Below are 17,260 nucleotides of genomic sequence, written 5' to 3' on the forward strand. Positions count from 1 at the left end.
TTCTCCATGGCAATAGGTGTCAGATTAACAGAGAAGCTGAAGGAATGGTAGGTTTATCATGAACGCTGACAGGAAGCCCTGAAGTTAACTGTGCTCCAGGCGACACATTAAAAGTTTATAAGGGGGATTTTGAACATTGTTTGATCCAAGTAATAAAACATCACAATTCACAGGAGGGGATGGCAGAATTCAAATATTTCCCACCCTCAAAAAAAAAATAGTCCCTCTGGAAACTGTGGATTGATCTACAGATTATCCAGGAAGGTATTGATTTTTTAGTTTAAATGTACTTTTCAATCCGCTACTTTAACTTTAATTTTCTTACTCGTAGATTCTGTGTGTGTGTGTGTGTGTGTGTGTGTTTGTGTGTGAGTCCACATACAGTACTGCACGTGTGTGCCTCAACTCAGCTCAAAAAGCTGCATGGGGTCGGACTGAAGAGGGGCGCAGATATGCGCCACACATCTGGACAGTGTGTGTGTGTGTGTGTGTGTGTGTGTGTGTGTGTGTGTGTGTGTGTGTGTGTGTGTGTGTGTGTGTGTGTGTGTGTGTGTGTGTGTGTGTGTGTATGCAGTGGTGTTCTTTGTGTTCATACGTTCTTCCTGGAGACGGGGGGGTGCAGGAGTACGTTGCACTGGGTCGGCGTGGAGGAGCGGGGGGGGGGGGGGGCGCGCTCCGTGCCTCGCATCGAACTCTCTCAGCCTCATCCACCCGAACCAACCTGTCCTCGGTGTCAGGTAGCCGCGTCCGTGGAACTGTTGAGCAACACGGTGTTTATTGTTCTAGTGGGATTGCCATTGTTCATCAACACGGGCCAACGGCGGATGTTGAAAACGTCTGAACGCGTTTTAGCGCGTGTGCGCGTGCGTGTGGAGAGCTGGACGCAGGCCTGGAAAACGAGGCCGCGAGGTGTGATCGGTGGGAAGGTTGATTGTTGCTTTCACCTGTGGGTCCGCGTGGGTAACAGAACCCATAAAGCGGCCATGCGGTACCTACTCAGTATTACTGACATGTTCCGAAGTCACTGGGAACATTGGTAACTCAAGTTTGAACTAGAACGTTTTATTCTCCTTCCCTCATTGAACGAAAGTGAAATGCAAGCACGCAGCAGCACCCCATTAAACTATTACATTGTGTAATCTAACGTTCGGTCAAGGAGGAGCCCCCCAGTACATCATAACAAAGAAGAACCAATATTATTTGCTAATTTTTTCTTCTGCTTTCCAACGTTTCATATTCAATCTCTTGGTCAATATTCGACAGTTTACTACAGGACAACAAGCTGATGTTCTTCAGTAAAACGTACTTACTGGACAACAGTGTGTTCAAGAGTCACTTTAAGTAATCACGTGACTCCCACTGGTCTGCACCAGTCATGTCCAAGAACAGTTAGTATCATACCGCCCTCTACAGGATCTGAGAAATACTGCTAGTTGATGTTATGAATCCAAGAAAATGTCTATAATACAGTATATAATAATATATGCATAAACATCACCATGGAGAAAACAAAAGAAAAAAATGCTCAATACATTTTCAGAGTTTATTTCTCTAATATTTATATCACAAAAGTGCTGACTAGGATCTGTATAGAAACTGTACACAAAAGCAAGGCACTATACATTGAAGGATAAAAAAAACAAACCAGGTATTACACACATTATATCATTACCCCGCCTTACATTCTTTTCTTCTGACACAATAACGACGCTCAAAGCAAAAATAAAGCTGCATTGTTGGATTTGTAAAATGGCGAGTGGTACAGAGAGTTCTGTGATATCCAGTATTTATCATCAAATGACAGACTGACTCAATATCATTCATAATTTATAGTTCAGTGAATATTCATGGATCTTCAAAAAAAAAAAAAAAATCCCATATGCATTTGATAAATATAAATGATTTGTAACGGACAAACAGGTAAAGCAGTAGCACAGCATGTGAAGTGGGTTGAACAGGCTGACAGGTCTGCTCCCACTCTTCACAGAAGGCTGAATGGCTGTTTTCTGCATATGGTACATATGTACATTAACATTAAATTCAATAAACTTCTCGTAAGGTGCATTTGTCTCCTAACTACACGGCCGGAACACCGACGGAAGGATGGGGGGGGGGGGGGACACCTCGTCTGTAGCTCCGGCCCTCGCCCCTCGTGGTTACCTCAGGTGAGGCAGAGCGCCAGAGCCTCCGCTGTGTCCCGGAGGTCCCGTGGTCTTCAGGTTAGCTCTCTGGCTCAACCCCCCTTAAAAAAGTCCTTTGGCTTTCTTCAGCTTCACCTGCTTCCAGCCAGGCAAAGCGTTGTACTCCTCTCTGGAGGTCTGCAGGGCTTTCTGCAGGAGCACAGCAGCACTGAATATTCAAGAGATGCAACCCTTATTTGGCCAATTCAGTTAAAGTCAGAATCAAATGAAAAATGCCTTTTTAACCCATTTAAGTTCACAAACCCATTCAAAGTGGGAGACGTGTAACACATGAAATAGAAACTACATTTCTTCCTTATTTGTATGACAAAACTGAATCATCAAATCGTGCTGTAAAAACTAAATATGACACGTGTTAACCAATTTCAACCAATAATATGTCATCCGTCAATCAAACTGCAACTTCTAGGCGACAAGGACAACAAGCCTGCCCACTTTCCAGCAATCCAATAAAAAACGGCAGATTTTATTTAAATCATTAAAAATAAATTACAAGCTATACGTCTTCTCTACTCTGAAGAACTTACAAACCTGGAACGTGTGTGTGTGTGTGTGTGTGTGTGTGTGTGTGAGAGGAGCGAGAGCCATTACGGTCCGTCTGCAAACACTCCCGTTGCACATGAGGGAAAGTTTGATATGAAATGTTGAAATCTGATACGATGTACGGGACTAAAGAAGCAGCTGACTCTCTAAGAACTCACACATCCACGGGGAGGAATGAGTGACATCTGAACACACTCATGCGTCAGTGAGAAGAACACAGCCGTCATTCCTCAGCTCACACTGTGGGAGAGCTCATTCTTTCAATACGTGGGTCAGAAGCATGCCGATAAAGAAACAAGTTAGATGTTTGATCAGAGATAAAATGGAGGAAAAGGAAGACTTGAATAGAACGTGGGTCATAGTTGATTTGAGTGAGGATGCTGTGCAGCAGAAGGATTAGTCCAGGTCATCCATGCTCAAGCACGACTCACCTTCCCATAAGCCCCTACACCCTGGAGGGTGGAATGAATCAATACATACGTTTACAGACGCACAACAAGAGGAAAATGATGAAAGACAGGATTGGGAAAAGAGGAAGAGCACCATGAACAGAAGAGGAAATCTGAAAAGGCTGAATGACTCATATCACACATTTCCAGAAAGTGATCCGTAATATTCCTACAACCTCAAGCCTTTATCAACAGCAATCTTTCAGAAAGGAAGCTCAAAGTTAAAGGTTGAAACCAGTTATGAATATGAATGAATCACATGACCCAACAATGAATGTGTTGCTTGGTTTATCTCATCCCCTTTAAAGGTGCAGAATTCAGGTATATCATGCAGATGTTTCTAGCAGTTCCTATCCCTTATTTTAGAGTCACAACAAACTGTATATCACACAGTACATTTTCCTTCTGAGGCATAAAATATATGTATAAAATTCATTGTACGTATTGCTCTCACATTTGTTGGATTTTGTTTTTCCTAATTCACTCTATGTTTCAACTCCCCAGCTGACCCCGATATCAATATCTATACAAAACATGTGACACGGGACAGTCCAGACGCAGGCTCTCACCTCAAAGTCCTCGTCCGACAGGTAGACCTCCAGGCGAAGAGGGTCGACGCCCTCAGGCAGCGGACGGGTCAGAACATCTGCCAGCGGGTACGTGGTCTTACATAGCCGGGCCAATACGTCCTCCACCAGGATGATCTGGTTACACACCTCAGCCTCCTGATAACACGCCGCACCAACAGATAATAGTTTTTAAATGATGAGCAAGTCTTACACCTGTGAACTAGTCTCTGGTCAGGACGGCATACTAATGGCTACAGGCAGACAGTGAGAGCAGCACTGGTTCCTATTACATAATGAGTCATCAGATAAGTGGATCGGATCCACACCCGCTCAGTGATCTCAGCGATGTCCTCTCTGTGCTCCCAGCTGGGGAACATGTTGGTGAAGGTGAGGGGCTCCAGACCGGCGTGGATCAGGTACGCTTTGGGAGGCTTCTTCTCATTCTTTTCTTTTGCAGAGCAAACAATAACACATTAGAGTCATTATTAGACATTTTCAATATGAATATAGATAATTACAGAGTCTTGTGGGGGTAATATTCCCCCGAAGAACGATGTATATTGATGTTAGAAATATATTTGATGAGATAACACAGTGAGACTTTTCAGAACCTAACCCTCCCGAAGAGGTCCTTACCATAAGAACTACTGGAACCAAATATAGACGCTCACGTTACCGCAGTAACCATGAGGCCATCTTTGACGAAAACACATAATTGGGGCTTCAATTCAATCGGGGAGGTGTTTCTCAGATATTAGCTCGGTTTGTATGCATGTTTCGTAGGTAACTCTCTGTGTGATAAGATAAGAGGGCGGGAGTACCTCTGCAGTACTGCAGCACCGTCTCCATGGCACACTTCCTGTCCGAGTCCCAGCGGATCCGGGCTGAGCCGGTGCTTTCGCTGTCCTGAGGCCACCAGCCCTGCCACAGATACACCTCGTGGTGGTTGTCGACCAGGAACAGGGCTGAGCGTCGGAGAAAGAACACACAACGAGGATCTTTAGGGTGAGGACAATGTTGTCGAGGGCTTTTGAGAAAACGCAGAACACACCCGGGTGCATAGCAATCATCCTCATTCATCCCACGATACATATTTTGTATATACTTCTGAAATAGAGGCCTGATCCCTAGCTGCCTACATCTTTATATATCCAGCTTTTTGCGTGCATACTAATGCAAAAATGATCAAGACTGCGTTTGATGTCAATCATAGGTCATTGTCAGGTATCCTTAGAAAGGGTTGTTATGGTGCTTCTTTCAGAAATTGTAATTCTATTGACTCAAGAATGTTGATGTCAGGATCAGTCTCGTGTGATTCACCCTCTAAATGAAATGCACAATGGTTACCATCACATGAAGGATGGTTTGCGTGTACCTGGTTGTGAAGCCGCATAGAGGTCCTCCTGCAGGAAGGGCATGGAGTTGACCTCCATGGGGTCTCTGGCGGGGTAAAGAAACTCTGCTGCCACAAACTCCCCAGAGCTGCTGCTCAGCTGGTACAGACGCGGTGAGAAGTTGAACCTCCCCGGGTCTGTGGGCCAAAGATCAGCACAGGCAGCTACGTTAGCCACACCAGCCGCAGCCAAAGGGGTCTGGGCGTCGGGTACATGGCCACATGGTCTTCGGGCACATGGGCTCTTCCCCCCCCCACTACCTTGCAGCATGCAGTCGTACGCTTTCCTGTCCCTCCTCCTGAGGGGCTCCCAGAATCCCGCGGGCTCTGCTCCCTCCTCGCACTCCCAGATGGTCACCTTGCTGCTGCTGTGGAGGCCCGTTTCCAGAGGACAACTGCACATAGACAAAGGTGTCACACTGGCTGATAACGGTGGAAGGGGAACAAATGAAAAACAGGCTCAGGAAGTACTCCGGTTATTTGTTGGAGAAAATCAATACTGGCCAAATCGAATGAACAGATTCAAGCAAATCTTGTCAAGTGTTTTGCTCTCTTTATCCCCGCGTGTCACTTTAATGGGGGAGAAAAACCAAGGATCCACTCACTGCTCTTTGATGTGGTTGGCGGCGGTGCGCGCCACCGCCCGCGTGTGCACCTGAGACTTGCAGCCGTGCCACAGGTAGATGGCGGCCTGGCTCGCACTTAGCAGCACCATGGACGCCCTGGAGCGAAGGCTAGTGCAGTGACAGGCCACCTCCAGCAGGTGGCCCTCCACCTCCACCTCCCCCCGCACGCAGTACAGGCGCCAGTCACCTGGGGGAGACGTTTGTATCATTATTTCCTTAATTGTGCATGATGGAGCAGCAGCAGTACCGTGGACTCACTCTGAGAGGTCTCCTCCTCCTCTTCTCTCCTCCCCGAGTGGATCACCATCCCTCCTTTGAAGCACTGCAGGAAGCACGGAGGCTCCTTACCCTGCTGGACCTGAACCTGGCGCAGGAGGAGAGGAAGAGGGGTAAACATCAACACAACTATGCGTGGACGTGGGATCCACTGGGATTCCTTCACGTACCTGCGCTCCACGCTCCTCGTCCAGCTCCACGGTCATCAGCGCTGACGTCCCCTTCTCGCTGACGGTGGAGTTGCGGCCCTGCCAGAAGAAGTAGCAGCACTTCTCCCTCCCGGCCCCCGCCGACTTCTGCTGCGCCGCTTTCTGTCTCCTCCCAACTGACGGACAGAGGCGGTCAGACAGTCTGAATGCTGCACACGGCACCACAATCCACCTTTGGTAGGTTTACCAACGTCTTTTTTTTTGGATTGACTTTGGACATTTTTGGGGGAAATCATTATAACATTGTCTCACATGGAGAAATGACACTTTATTAATATCCCATGGAAATATGACACTACAGTGTAGTAGAGAATATGAATGCACAAGGCAATTCTACTACATGTGGAAAAGAACCCTGGCATCTCAAAGACTGATTCATTTATCAGTGTTTTTTTCTTATTATGTAAAAAGGAATGCTCAGCCCAAATGAAAAACATAATCATAGCAACATAGTCAAATAAATCATCCTGACTTTTTTTCCCAACCTTTGCCGACTTTTTGCAGCCATTTTATATATATATATATATATATATATATATATATATATATATATGCATCTTCTAAAGCGAATGCTCTCATTAGTGGGGCCTTCAGTCTAAACATTAAAGATTCTCAGAAGTTACAGATGGGTCGTCACCACCACACCTTCGTCTGATTTAATTAAATTGCACTTGAATCGAGTTATCAATAAACATGTAATACAATGGACCATTATAGATGATAGTACTAATAAACTATAGCAGAACACAAGCTGCTTGTGTGGGCGTGAGAGTGGAAACACTCACCGGCAGCGCTGACCATGTACTTCCACTTCATCACGTACGTGTCCCCCTCGTGGAACTGGCCTATGCTCTGCAGCGGCAGGCGGCTGTAGTCAAACTCCAGAATGTGCCACACCTCCACGCCCAGTGTGCTGATCTGGTAGCTGCGCCACTCCTCGGCCTCCACCAGGCCATAGCCCCGCCCCACTTTGAATCCGTCCAGCTTGGTGCAGACGGGCGCCTGAGGGAGGGGCAGCATCAGGGAGGCGTCATAGGCATGGGGCTGACTGAAGGGGGGCTGCTCCTGGGGTGAGAGAGGAATGAGGGGACACAAATGACATCCCTTCTCTGCATCATTGGTTATGTCACGATACCGGAGAGCCTCTCTGATACCTTTTGATTGGCGATGTGTTCATTGTTTTTGGCGGGGCTTGGTGTTCTCCTGGAGTCACACCAGTCCAGGAACTTCTCTTTGAACAGGGTGGTTTCGTTGTGCTGAGTCAGCCTGCCAAACACAGCCCAGTCTGGTCGACCCTGACCTTTCCTGCAGGCAAGAAGACACAATTCAAATATTGAACACTAGAGAACCATAGATTGAATTACTTCCAGTCGGCCTAATATCTAATGCAGATGGAGTACCAGCGAGGGAGCAAATTGATTGAAACAAAACCTATTTTAAAAATATATTCATCAGTTTAAGGTGCATACTATGTTTAGAACATGATTAACCTCATCATGATACAGCACGGGTGGATCTGAAGCTCTTTTCACAGCCACTAGTCTTAGTAATTGTACCAGAACACAGGTTTGTTCTGCTCACAGTACATATGGAAAACGACTTTCCCACTGGGTCAGCGCCCCTCCCCCCGTCAGATTATCAGAACCACCCCTCCCTATGATTTTAATGGTGTGGCCCGTGTCTGACTGACTGATATTGATTTTCGTGTCAAAGATCTTTTGCTGCTGCACTTTCCTCTGGTGCTGTTGTTTGTTTCTCCAAACTACGTAGAATAAAGAAAATATGACTACATTGGGAAAGCACCTCCTAAAACCCAAACTATTCTTTTTAAGTTTGTGAAACCACAGAATGTAGAACCACATGCTTGCATACTTGGGTATGAGAGTGTTGCACTCCCCAGGGTCGAGCGGGTTGATGTCACAGTTGGTGTAGTCAAAGGTTCCGTTCCACAGGTGCTTTGCCAGCTGGAAGGCCACCTTCCTCTGTGCCAGGGTCACTTCCTTCCCGTGCCATATGTACATCTCGCTGCCAAAGTCAAACACCAAAACCTGTGCAGAAGCACACCAAATTTCTCCAATCCAACAGTGGCAGCAGGCTTAGCTCTTTTCCATAATGTATTGATTTTGTTACCATGGGATGGAGCCAAATATAGTACAAATATACATGAAATGCATGCATGATTAACACATCCAACGTGCATTTAGACTCCATTCAGGTTGTCTGACCTCCTTGGGGAAGAGTAGGGAACAGCTGGGGACCTTGGCCCAAAAATCATCATCTGGGACCAGCTTGTCGTCCACCAGGCGGTAGATACAGTTGGTCTCCACGATGGCCCCCTCATACAGCTCGTCTTCGTCAGGTGTCCCTGCGGCTGTGAGGAGAGACACGAGGTCTGAGACAGGTTTCTTCCCTCGAGGTTGAGTCGATTACGCCGGATACAAATCCTTACACTGATAACTTGACTGCCCCCCCAAAATATTCCAGAAGTCCTTGGCAGAATGGCTGTGCGTGCCGACGCCTTCCTCGATGACGTGGACGTAGTTGGCTCGGCAACCCAAGTCTCTCTTTCTCTGGATGAAGTTTGCCAATTCTGAGGCCTAGAAGAGAAAAGAACACAATGAGTTGATTACAAAAAAAGTGGCTTTTTAATAAACATACAAATAAAAGAAAAAAATACTAATAACCTCTCAGAAAAAAGGAGGTCCTTCTACGTACAAACTGAGGTCAGCACTCTGTTCGGCCAATCACAGGTCAGCCATGCAGCCTTCGAACAACAGTTATGTTTTTTGTCTGTTTCTTGCAACAACGTGCACATTTCCTCTCAGTCAGCACACACTTCCTCTGCTGCTGTACCACAGTTGCTTCCTCACAGCGCTGCATATTAGGCCCGCCTCACATCCCCCCACCCTCGCTCCACCTGTGTGGATGTGAACAAAACTCCTGTATCTGTTGGACTCGCCTTGTTCTTTTCGATCACGTTGGCAAACTCTCCGGTCCAGATGAAGCAGTGGTGTGGAGTTACAAGCAGGAAACAATCTCCGCTGTTCAGGGAGGACGCTCTGGGCTCCACCAGCCTGGTCTGGACGTGTCGCCGGCCTGGTGTTGAGAAATGAAATGAGCATACATGCGGGGGGCAGCTCGGATGGTAGTCAGCAGCGTGCCTGGGTTCTCACACCGAGGTTGTCGGGGGCAACATTGTTTGACTTTTGCAAGGGTTGTTCCTTCAAGGGAGGTGTCATTTGGCAAGACACAATGGCCAGTTAGTGTTGAGTTTGAAACCAAATAGCAACTATAGTACAACATTACACCTGCTGAATGTTAGCATCTAGCATTCAGGGGGGGGGGCAATTCACCAAGTGCCCGTTATAACTGTGGCCTTTCCACAAAGGGTTTTCCTGAGTCGTCTCTGGAACACAGCAGGATACTTCCCTTCACTGACCTTTGACCTGTAGGAGCATGAGTTTCTTGTAAGGCACAGCGCTATTGTTGGACATCTGCTCGGAGATGTTGACGCTGCGCAGGTTGATGTTGCTGAAGTTCTCCTTGCTCGCCAGACCGGCCAGAGCCACGTCGGAGAAACCAGAGGTTTTGTTCACTGCAGTGGTCACAACATACAAACACTCAGACGAAAATATACACTCAGTGACTTCATTTAGCGTCTGTCATATAGATGAGACGACACCTACAGAGCCAGTGACTTATCATGCCGGACTAACCCGAATGTAGACAGATTTAGTGTTTTTTTAAGTTACGTGACATGACTTTGCAGCTTATCTAACGTCACTGGATGTAGGTCATAATATCAGTGACGCTTATAATATAGATGCATCAAAGTGATTTTCAGGGTCATTTTAAACAAACTAGAGCCCCTCGTCAGCCGTCACTCACTCTTCTCAGCCTTCATCCTCTTGCTCTCCAGCAGGCCGACGTTGAGCCTCTGCTCCGTGTACTCGTGTCTGAGGTCCTCCCTGGCAGCCAGCATCTTCAGAGGGTTTCTGGACGACTGGACATTACGTGTGGGGCGCACCGCCCGCTTGTGCTGCTCCATTTCCGAGGTCAGCCTGGGAGAGGGGTCAAAAGGGGAAAAGTAAGACAGAGTCCCACGGTGACGTGGGTCTTCTTACTTGTACACCACCTCCAGAGGGCGAGAGCTTACTTTGGCAGCTGGGGGCCAAAGATGGCATCGAAGTCGTCGAGGCTGATCTCCACCCTGTTGGTGGTGCTGGGGAGCTCCTCCACTTGGCGGTAGAACTTGGAGAACGTTTCGTCTTCGAGGGTCATCACCTCTTTCACCTTCTTCTGCGTGACTGCGATGGTCGATTCTGGCAGTCCAGACACTGGGGGAGATTTTTATTATCCATTGAAGTCACTATTACAAATGATTACAGAGCTTATGTCGTTCTAATGGAAGATGTACCCTTATTCATTGATGAATAAATTAAAAACTATTGAACATTTGTCAGGACAAAATACTGTAGAAAGAGTATTACTGTTGTTTATTGTAGTTCAGTGTTTCGTGGTATATTTAGTAGATTTATGCACGTGATTATTTTCACTAATGGTAGCCGTGACCTCGGTGAGTGAATGTTCTATTGGGTGTGGGCCTATGTGCACGGTAGCTCCTGTTCACTGGGTGAATGGTCCCAACTAGACGGAGAATACCACATGCTTGCACCTGATATCCATCAGACGATTTAATGCTTGGGAAGAATCTATAATAAATTCTGTGTTTTACTGTGGGAACATGTTTTCGCAGTGACCGAGCTGATGTGGTAAAGACTGACCTTTGCTGTTGAGCTTGCCAATAAATGACTCCAGTTTATCCAGCTTCATGTCTGACTCCAGGTTCAGATCTGGCATGGCCTTGATCTCTGCACAACCGCACAGACAGACACACACAGCTCATTGTGGCTCAGATCTGAGCTTCTCCCCATCATTGAGGCAGATATTGAACATTAAAGGAGCACGTGTTACTACAACAGCCACTGAATATGAATCCTTTCTGTACTACAGACTCATGCATGTGGATGGTAACACTATCCAATGGGTTCATATTCTATTAGGCTTTGATAACCTAATAGAAGTGGTGATTGTTTGGTGCTTCTGGTTACGATGATGATGATGATGAATATTGCATTCAGTGCAACATCAATAAAAAAGAAGATTAGACCTTCCATATCAGACATCTCCATTGTGTCTTGTGAAAGAAGAAAAGAAAATCAACTACACTGTGATTAAAGACAAACTGAATCGATTCATCAAAGTTCAAATCAACAATTCAGCTAACAGAGAGTCGATTTTTTGTGTTTGGAGTTGAGCTGACCTTCTTGAGGTTTGGCGATGGCGAGGCTGCCGTTCTTGGGTTTGGAGGACACTGGGGCATGGAGGGCCGAAGGGGAAGCCAACCCTGTTGTATGAACACACACAGTCATGGACATCCAGCCACCTAAATATCATGATGTGGTTACAAGATCTAAAATCTGATAAGATAAGATAAAAAATGCAAGGTCATTAGAACATGGTTCGATGCACAAAAAAATAAAATAGGCATTTTTTTTTGGTTATTTCTCTCAACTTTACATTTGCAGCTTTTTGAATAGCAAATGGTGAAAACTGCCTAGAGGTGAAGGAAAAGAAGCACAGCCTATAGCTTATCAAGCTGTACAGCAGTTCTCCTGACCTTTCTTCACCATGCGTGCGGCCACAGTGAACTGGGTGGAGTCGTTGGCGGCGCCGGAGCCTTTGGTCCTCCAGGACTCCTCCTGGGCTACGATCAGCCGCTTCCTCTCCTGGATGGACAAGTGAGCCTCCATCCCTTGGTGCTCCATCTCCGCCTCAGCGATTCTCTGAGAAGGGAGAGAAGTTAACGTCAGAACAATGCTGATGGACTGAGGTTTTTTACTCACCAAAATGTAATCCGGTTGTACAAATCAAAAATTCCCTCGAGGTGATCCAGAAAAACTCATTAATTACTCATTGGGACGGACGGACATCCTGAGAACATTACATCCAGGGAGAAGCATCTTCTGCTGCAATGGGCTGGTTGTGGTTGTGTTTTGAAATGTGAAAGAGTTCCTTTAACAGCCATCCACAAACAACAACGTAGCAGAGCACAACGAGGGCACCAAAGGGGTGTGTGTGTGTGATGGGGAGGGGGGGGGGGATTAACAGCAAGGAAGCACCTTAATCCCTGTGTTTGTCTACTTGTTGACAAATGTTTTTTAGGCACTTGTTCAGGTTACAATTAAAAATGTTAGTTCATAAAGAAAGAAAAAGAACCATCGCAGGGTGTGTCTTTTAGTGTTGATTCAACTGTGTGCGTTCACAGGCAAAAGCCGCCACTTAGGGAGGGGGGGGGGGGGGGGGGGGACTTGCGAGGGCACTTAATGCAATGACAGTAGTCACCTTCCGTCTCCAGGGGTGTCTCTCATCCACCCGGGTGGGTCCGGGAGATCTTGTGGCCTTCACAAACCAGAAATGTGGGATGAGGAAGGTAAGAAAGGACGATAGGGTTTAGACAATGGAGAACGAGAAATGGCACAATGGAGCCAGGCTTTGCACACCATGCTGACTGGGGGGGGGGGGGGGGAATGAACGCTCAAGAGTTCTGTCAAGAGAGACAAGCGCATGTAACTGGGAGAAAAGTCAAATAAGAGGCACAGGGCGTCTGTGAAAGACTGGACATAATGTGCACTTGTCGTGCCAGAATGATTCCAGCTGAACGAGAAAGGAATAAACACTCTCTTATGAGCAAAAACCTCACTCTCTGTTTGGGGGAAGACTGGTGTTAAAACAGGGTTGGCACTCCATAGCTTTGACTGGGGAGGTGGGGAGAAAGCGGCGTCCTACCTGGCTGGCCGACTCATCGAGGGATGGAGGGGGGGAAAGAGGACAGAACGCAGTGGCAGAGAGACACAGCCATGCAGAGAGGAGACATGTGTACCGTATTTTCGCGACTATAAGGCGCACTTAAAATCCTTTTTTTCCTAAAAAAACGGCGCGTGCGCCTTGTAATCCGGAGCGCCGTATATATGGCTCAATTGGTTGATCCATACTGGTTAACGAGGATCCATTGGAGGGAAAGTCTGGTGCCAGCAGCCGCGGTAATTCCAGCTCCAACAGCGTATTGTAACGGACTGTGTTTTCATGTTCTGGAGCGGCGTTGCACTTTACAGAGTTTTGGGATGGTCAGTGAAGGGCGCACTATGTGACGTCACTCATCTTAGTGCCACCTATGGGGACGCGGGAATTGTTGTTTTGGAGAGCGATGGTGTGTTTTTGTTCGGCGTAGGCTACGGCCGACAGGAGCCTGTTTCTCCACAATAAAACCAGAAGATAAGCACATTGTCCAGAGATTCATTAGCGAGAGTCGCTACAGTACATTAAAGCTCGTAGTTGGATGTCGGGATCGCGCTGACGGTCCACCGTCTGTTCCAGCGCTGCCTTTCAGTGCAAGATGCACCAAAGCATTTGCCAAGAATGTTTTCATTAACCAAAAACGAAAGAGATATTGTTAATATCCACATTAACGTTTGAACAACGTTACCATGGGAGTGAAGAGTTTTCAGAACGCTTAATAACGTTTGATTTAGCACAGCCCGATCTAGTGGATGCATAACGCAGCCCCAGTCAAACGTTTTACTGCAGTTACTTCTATGCGCCTTGTGATCCGGTGCGCTCTATATATGAAAATAGTTCTAAAATTGGCGATTTATTGAAGGTGCGCCTTGTAATTCAGTGCGCCGTATAGTCGCGAAAATACGGTATATATTATTTTAGTTCCATTTAATCCGATATGTAACCCCCTCTTAGTTTTTTTTGTCTCTATGCCATTTTTTTAAGTGCTTTTAATGTGCCTGGTTTGTATCATTAGAGAATACAAAACTACTACTTTCAAATTTAAACAGTATGATTTAATTGAATGAAAACGGTTCGAACTGCGCCAACCTGCAGAGTTGATGGATAAACCTCTTGATCACATAATGCATCAGGTTGTTTCCAGCTTAAATGTCCATTATATAAGTGTACCTCGTCTATGGGCATGTGTAAAAAACGTAAGCACAAAAAAATAAAAAAAGCAGGGATGGTAGAAGTGTGCCGACGGGGCAACATTAGTCCAACTTCGGCCTTCGTACACAACATAAAAAAATATCTCTGGAGAAATTAGGACCATTAGAGACACACGTTACAGCAATCCACAACGTAAAGCAACCCAACAAGCAGGAGGTGGGATGAATGAATCTAACACACACACACACACACACACACCATCAATCCAATTGAAATGCCCTTGATAAATACCACCACAGTGCCTGTGTGTGTGTGTGTGTGTGTGTGTGTTACCCAGAGCTCTTCGGACACGTCAATCTCATCGATCATCATCAGCAGCTCGTCATCCTACAGACAAGCGGCCACAGGAGAGAATGGAGGGACACGTTTGCTGTCATCCCGGAAATAATGTCAACGGCCGATCACATGACCATTAAATGTCTTTTCAAAAAGGAACTAAATTCAGTTTTTATGGAGTTACAAACTAGTGGATAACACCAAAGCAAACAGTATTGGTTGTGTCATCAGGATGGTCGTCTGCTAGTTGTTTATCTGTTGCTGCTCTTTAAACTAAAAACAGGAAATTGACTGAATTGTGTGCACCGATTTTGTTGAATGAGAGGATGAAAAAAAGTTTCTTGTTCCAAAACATGATTTTTTGGGGGAGAAAACATTGGATCATTCCCAGCGGTTCCACAGAGTGGAAAGCAGAAGTGTTCCTGACCTTGAATGAGCAACTCGAGCTGAACAAACCCTGATAGGACATGTGTCTGAACAGAGAGGTGTGGCGTCCTGCCCCCACAACCCAAAAACAAACCAGGTGATGCCAACACAGAGACACTCGACATGCAGAGTATGAAATTAGGTTTATTTTTTATGGTAAAAGGACATGCAAACAGACAGAAGAATGAAAGGTTGTCACATGCAGTTCCCTGGAAGATGAGGTTGAAAAGGTTCAAAATAGCTTAAAGAGTTTCCTACTATAGTGCTAACTAACCTATTTCATGATGTGTAACGTCATTAAGTAAACCTTTGAAATGTAGCCATTGTTAATAATAACAGAATGAGCACAAAAGACATGCAGCGGCCGTGCGTGAGACAGAGCAGAGGAAAGAGACAAAAAGACACACACACACACACGGACAATACACAACCTCTCCGTTTGGACATATGTCAAGCTGTTGCCACTGACTGTTTGATGCTGACCGCCTCATGTTTTTAAGCTGAAACATTGTCCTCAACACTGACTTTCTGAGGCCAAAACAGGAAATGCAACCACTATGGATCCTGCTATGCAGCACGTTGCTCAAACGTGATGACGCACCGCCTCTGGAAACACGAATAGAGCGCCGTGAAAAAACGGGGGCGACGCACAGCTTCGGCCTCCGCCCGTCAGAGTGCAGGTCAGGTGGTTACCTTCTTCTTGAAACTCTGCTGCTGCTCCTCCTCCTCCTCCTCCTCCTCCTCCTGCCAGTGGTGGACATGCTGTTCACCGGCAGCCGCCTGCGCCGCGTCTTGCTTCCTGTTGATCCGGCTCCTCCAGTCGTCCTCGCCACTCTTCTTCAACAAGGCCACTCTGAAATGCACATGTGGTTATGAGTTCACACGCGCTTACTGAAGTGTAGAGCCAATATAACAGCGCATTCAATGTTAGGGTAGCAAAAAAAACTGCCAGGAGGAGTTTCAGTTGCACTCACAGGCCGCACGGCCCGCCAGTAACAAGTACGTTACATAGAGATGAAGAAAGATCACTTGGAGTTACAATGGAGGGGTCAACGTGTTGACAGTGCCCTCGTCACTCCTCGCCACCCTCGCTAACAACCAGCCCTCCGTCACCCAGCAAGGGGAACCTGTTCTGTTCTGCCCGCGATGGCCCGGATGAGAGTTCAGTGTAAATAGATGCTGGCAGCTGCATCTGGGATCCATTCCCAATCGGTCCTTTTGAAAACCGATGTGGCCGGCAGCCGGATTCCATCAGGTCATCAATCGATTATGAGCGCCAGCCGGTGTGGGTTCAACCCAGCAGCTAACGCAGCGTGACATGACTGGACTTATGTCATTGTTTGGAGGGAAAACCGATACAGAGCTCCAGCTCACGGTGAACATTTCAGATGAGATTTTAAAAAAGAATACATGGAAGAAAACATGGTGTGTGAGTAGAAAGACATCAAATCTATGAATATTCAGAGAATTGTGTTCAGTGGACTTTTTTAGAGTCTCCATGACTCGTCTATTGACCGGACTGTCCAGCATTATAATAAGGCACCTGATTTGTGTTGGCCAGATTGCCAGCGAACCCCATTTGAAATGACAATATTTCCTTAAAGTTTTTATGATCCCATGTTCCTTCCCCACCTAACCCACAAATAAAACAAAAAAGGGAGGGAAAAGCGCCCTCTTTGGGTCACACCCACGCTTGTACCTGCACATGGGCAAACACGGAGGAAAGCAACATTTATCAAAAGCGTGGAAAGAAGAAAACGTGTCTACCTGTCTCTGATGGACATCTGTCTGGCCCTCATCATGTTGCTTAGCTCCTCCTCCTCCTCCTCCGGCTGAAAAGGGCCATCTGCCGGAGGAGGGCCAACGCTGACAGGGGAAAGCGATGCGACTATGGATGTGGCCACAGTCGAGTCCGGCAGCGCTGTGAGCACAGGGAGTCAAACCATAACATCAACTACATAAATGTTTGAATTTTAAATTATTTTTCTGCTTAGGAAGGAATTTTGTGACTTAACATACTTTGTGAAAGCATGTATTGAACTCTGTTTACGATGAGGGAAAAGGTCATTCTTACGTAGTTATTAGTATTTTCTTTGATAAAAGCTTACGGTGTGATTATTTTAAGGATCTGTACAAAATATATGTAGGTCAGCATGTTTCTGCAGCGTCACAATGCGTCATATGAAATGGTAAAACAATATTAACAGATATATTGCACATGC

At 46.4% G+C, this 17,260-nt stretch overlaps 1 protein-coding gene across 1 annotated transcript in view; it reads right to left on the minus strand.

Moving 5' to 3' along the window:
• Positions 1 to 1,529: 1,529 nt before the first annotated feature.
• Positions 1,530 to 17,260, minus strand: part of svila (supervillin a) — a 34,070-nt gene continuing 18,339 nt past the window's right edge. Inside the window, 28 exon segments of the mRNA XM_062559370.1 lie at positions 1,530 to 2,330; positions 3,176 to 3,196; positions 3,763 to 3,918; positions 4,089 to 4,210; positions 4,584 to 4,727; positions 5,138 to 5,293; positions 5,417 to 5,550; positions 5,761 to 5,968; positions 6,040 to 6,145; positions 6,228 to 6,382; positions 7,052 to 7,331; positions 7,421 to 7,571; positions 8,139 to 8,314; positions 8,492 to 8,637; positions 8,716 to 8,863; positions 9,226 to 9,362; positions 9,706 to 9,861; positions 10,155 to 10,327; positions 10,423 to 10,603; positions 11,051 to 11,137; positions 11,437 to 11,463; positions 11,590 to 11,673; positions 11,947 to 12,112; positions 12,672 to 12,728; positions 13,116 to 13,222; positions 14,525 to 14,663; positions 15,732 to 15,891; positions 16,806 to 16,959. Of these exon segments, the coding sequence (XP_062415354.1) occupies positions 2,244 to 2,330; positions 3,176 to 3,196; positions 3,763 to 3,918; positions 4,089 to 4,210; positions 4,584 to 4,727; positions 5,138 to 5,293; positions 5,417 to 5,550; positions 5,761 to 5,968; positions 6,040 to 6,145; positions 6,228 to 6,382; positions 7,052 to 7,331; positions 7,421 to 7,571; positions 8,139 to 8,314; positions 8,492 to 8,637; positions 8,716 to 8,863; positions 9,226 to 9,362; positions 9,706 to 9,861; positions 10,155 to 10,327; positions 10,423 to 10,603; positions 11,051 to 11,137; positions 11,437 to 11,463; positions 11,590 to 11,673; positions 11,947 to 12,112; positions 12,672 to 12,728; positions 13,116 to 13,222; positions 14,525 to 14,663; positions 15,732 to 15,891; positions 16,806 to 16,959 (3,818 nt within the window). The 3' untranslated portion in view covers positions 1,530 to 2,243.

Source organism: Pungitius pungitius, chromosome 19 (assembly GCF_949316345.1).
Source record: "Pungitius pungitius chromosome 19, fPunPun2.1, whole genome shotgun sequence".
NCBI lineage: Eukaryota > Metazoa > Chordata > Actinopteri > Perciformes > Gasterosteidae > Pungitius > Pungitius pungitius.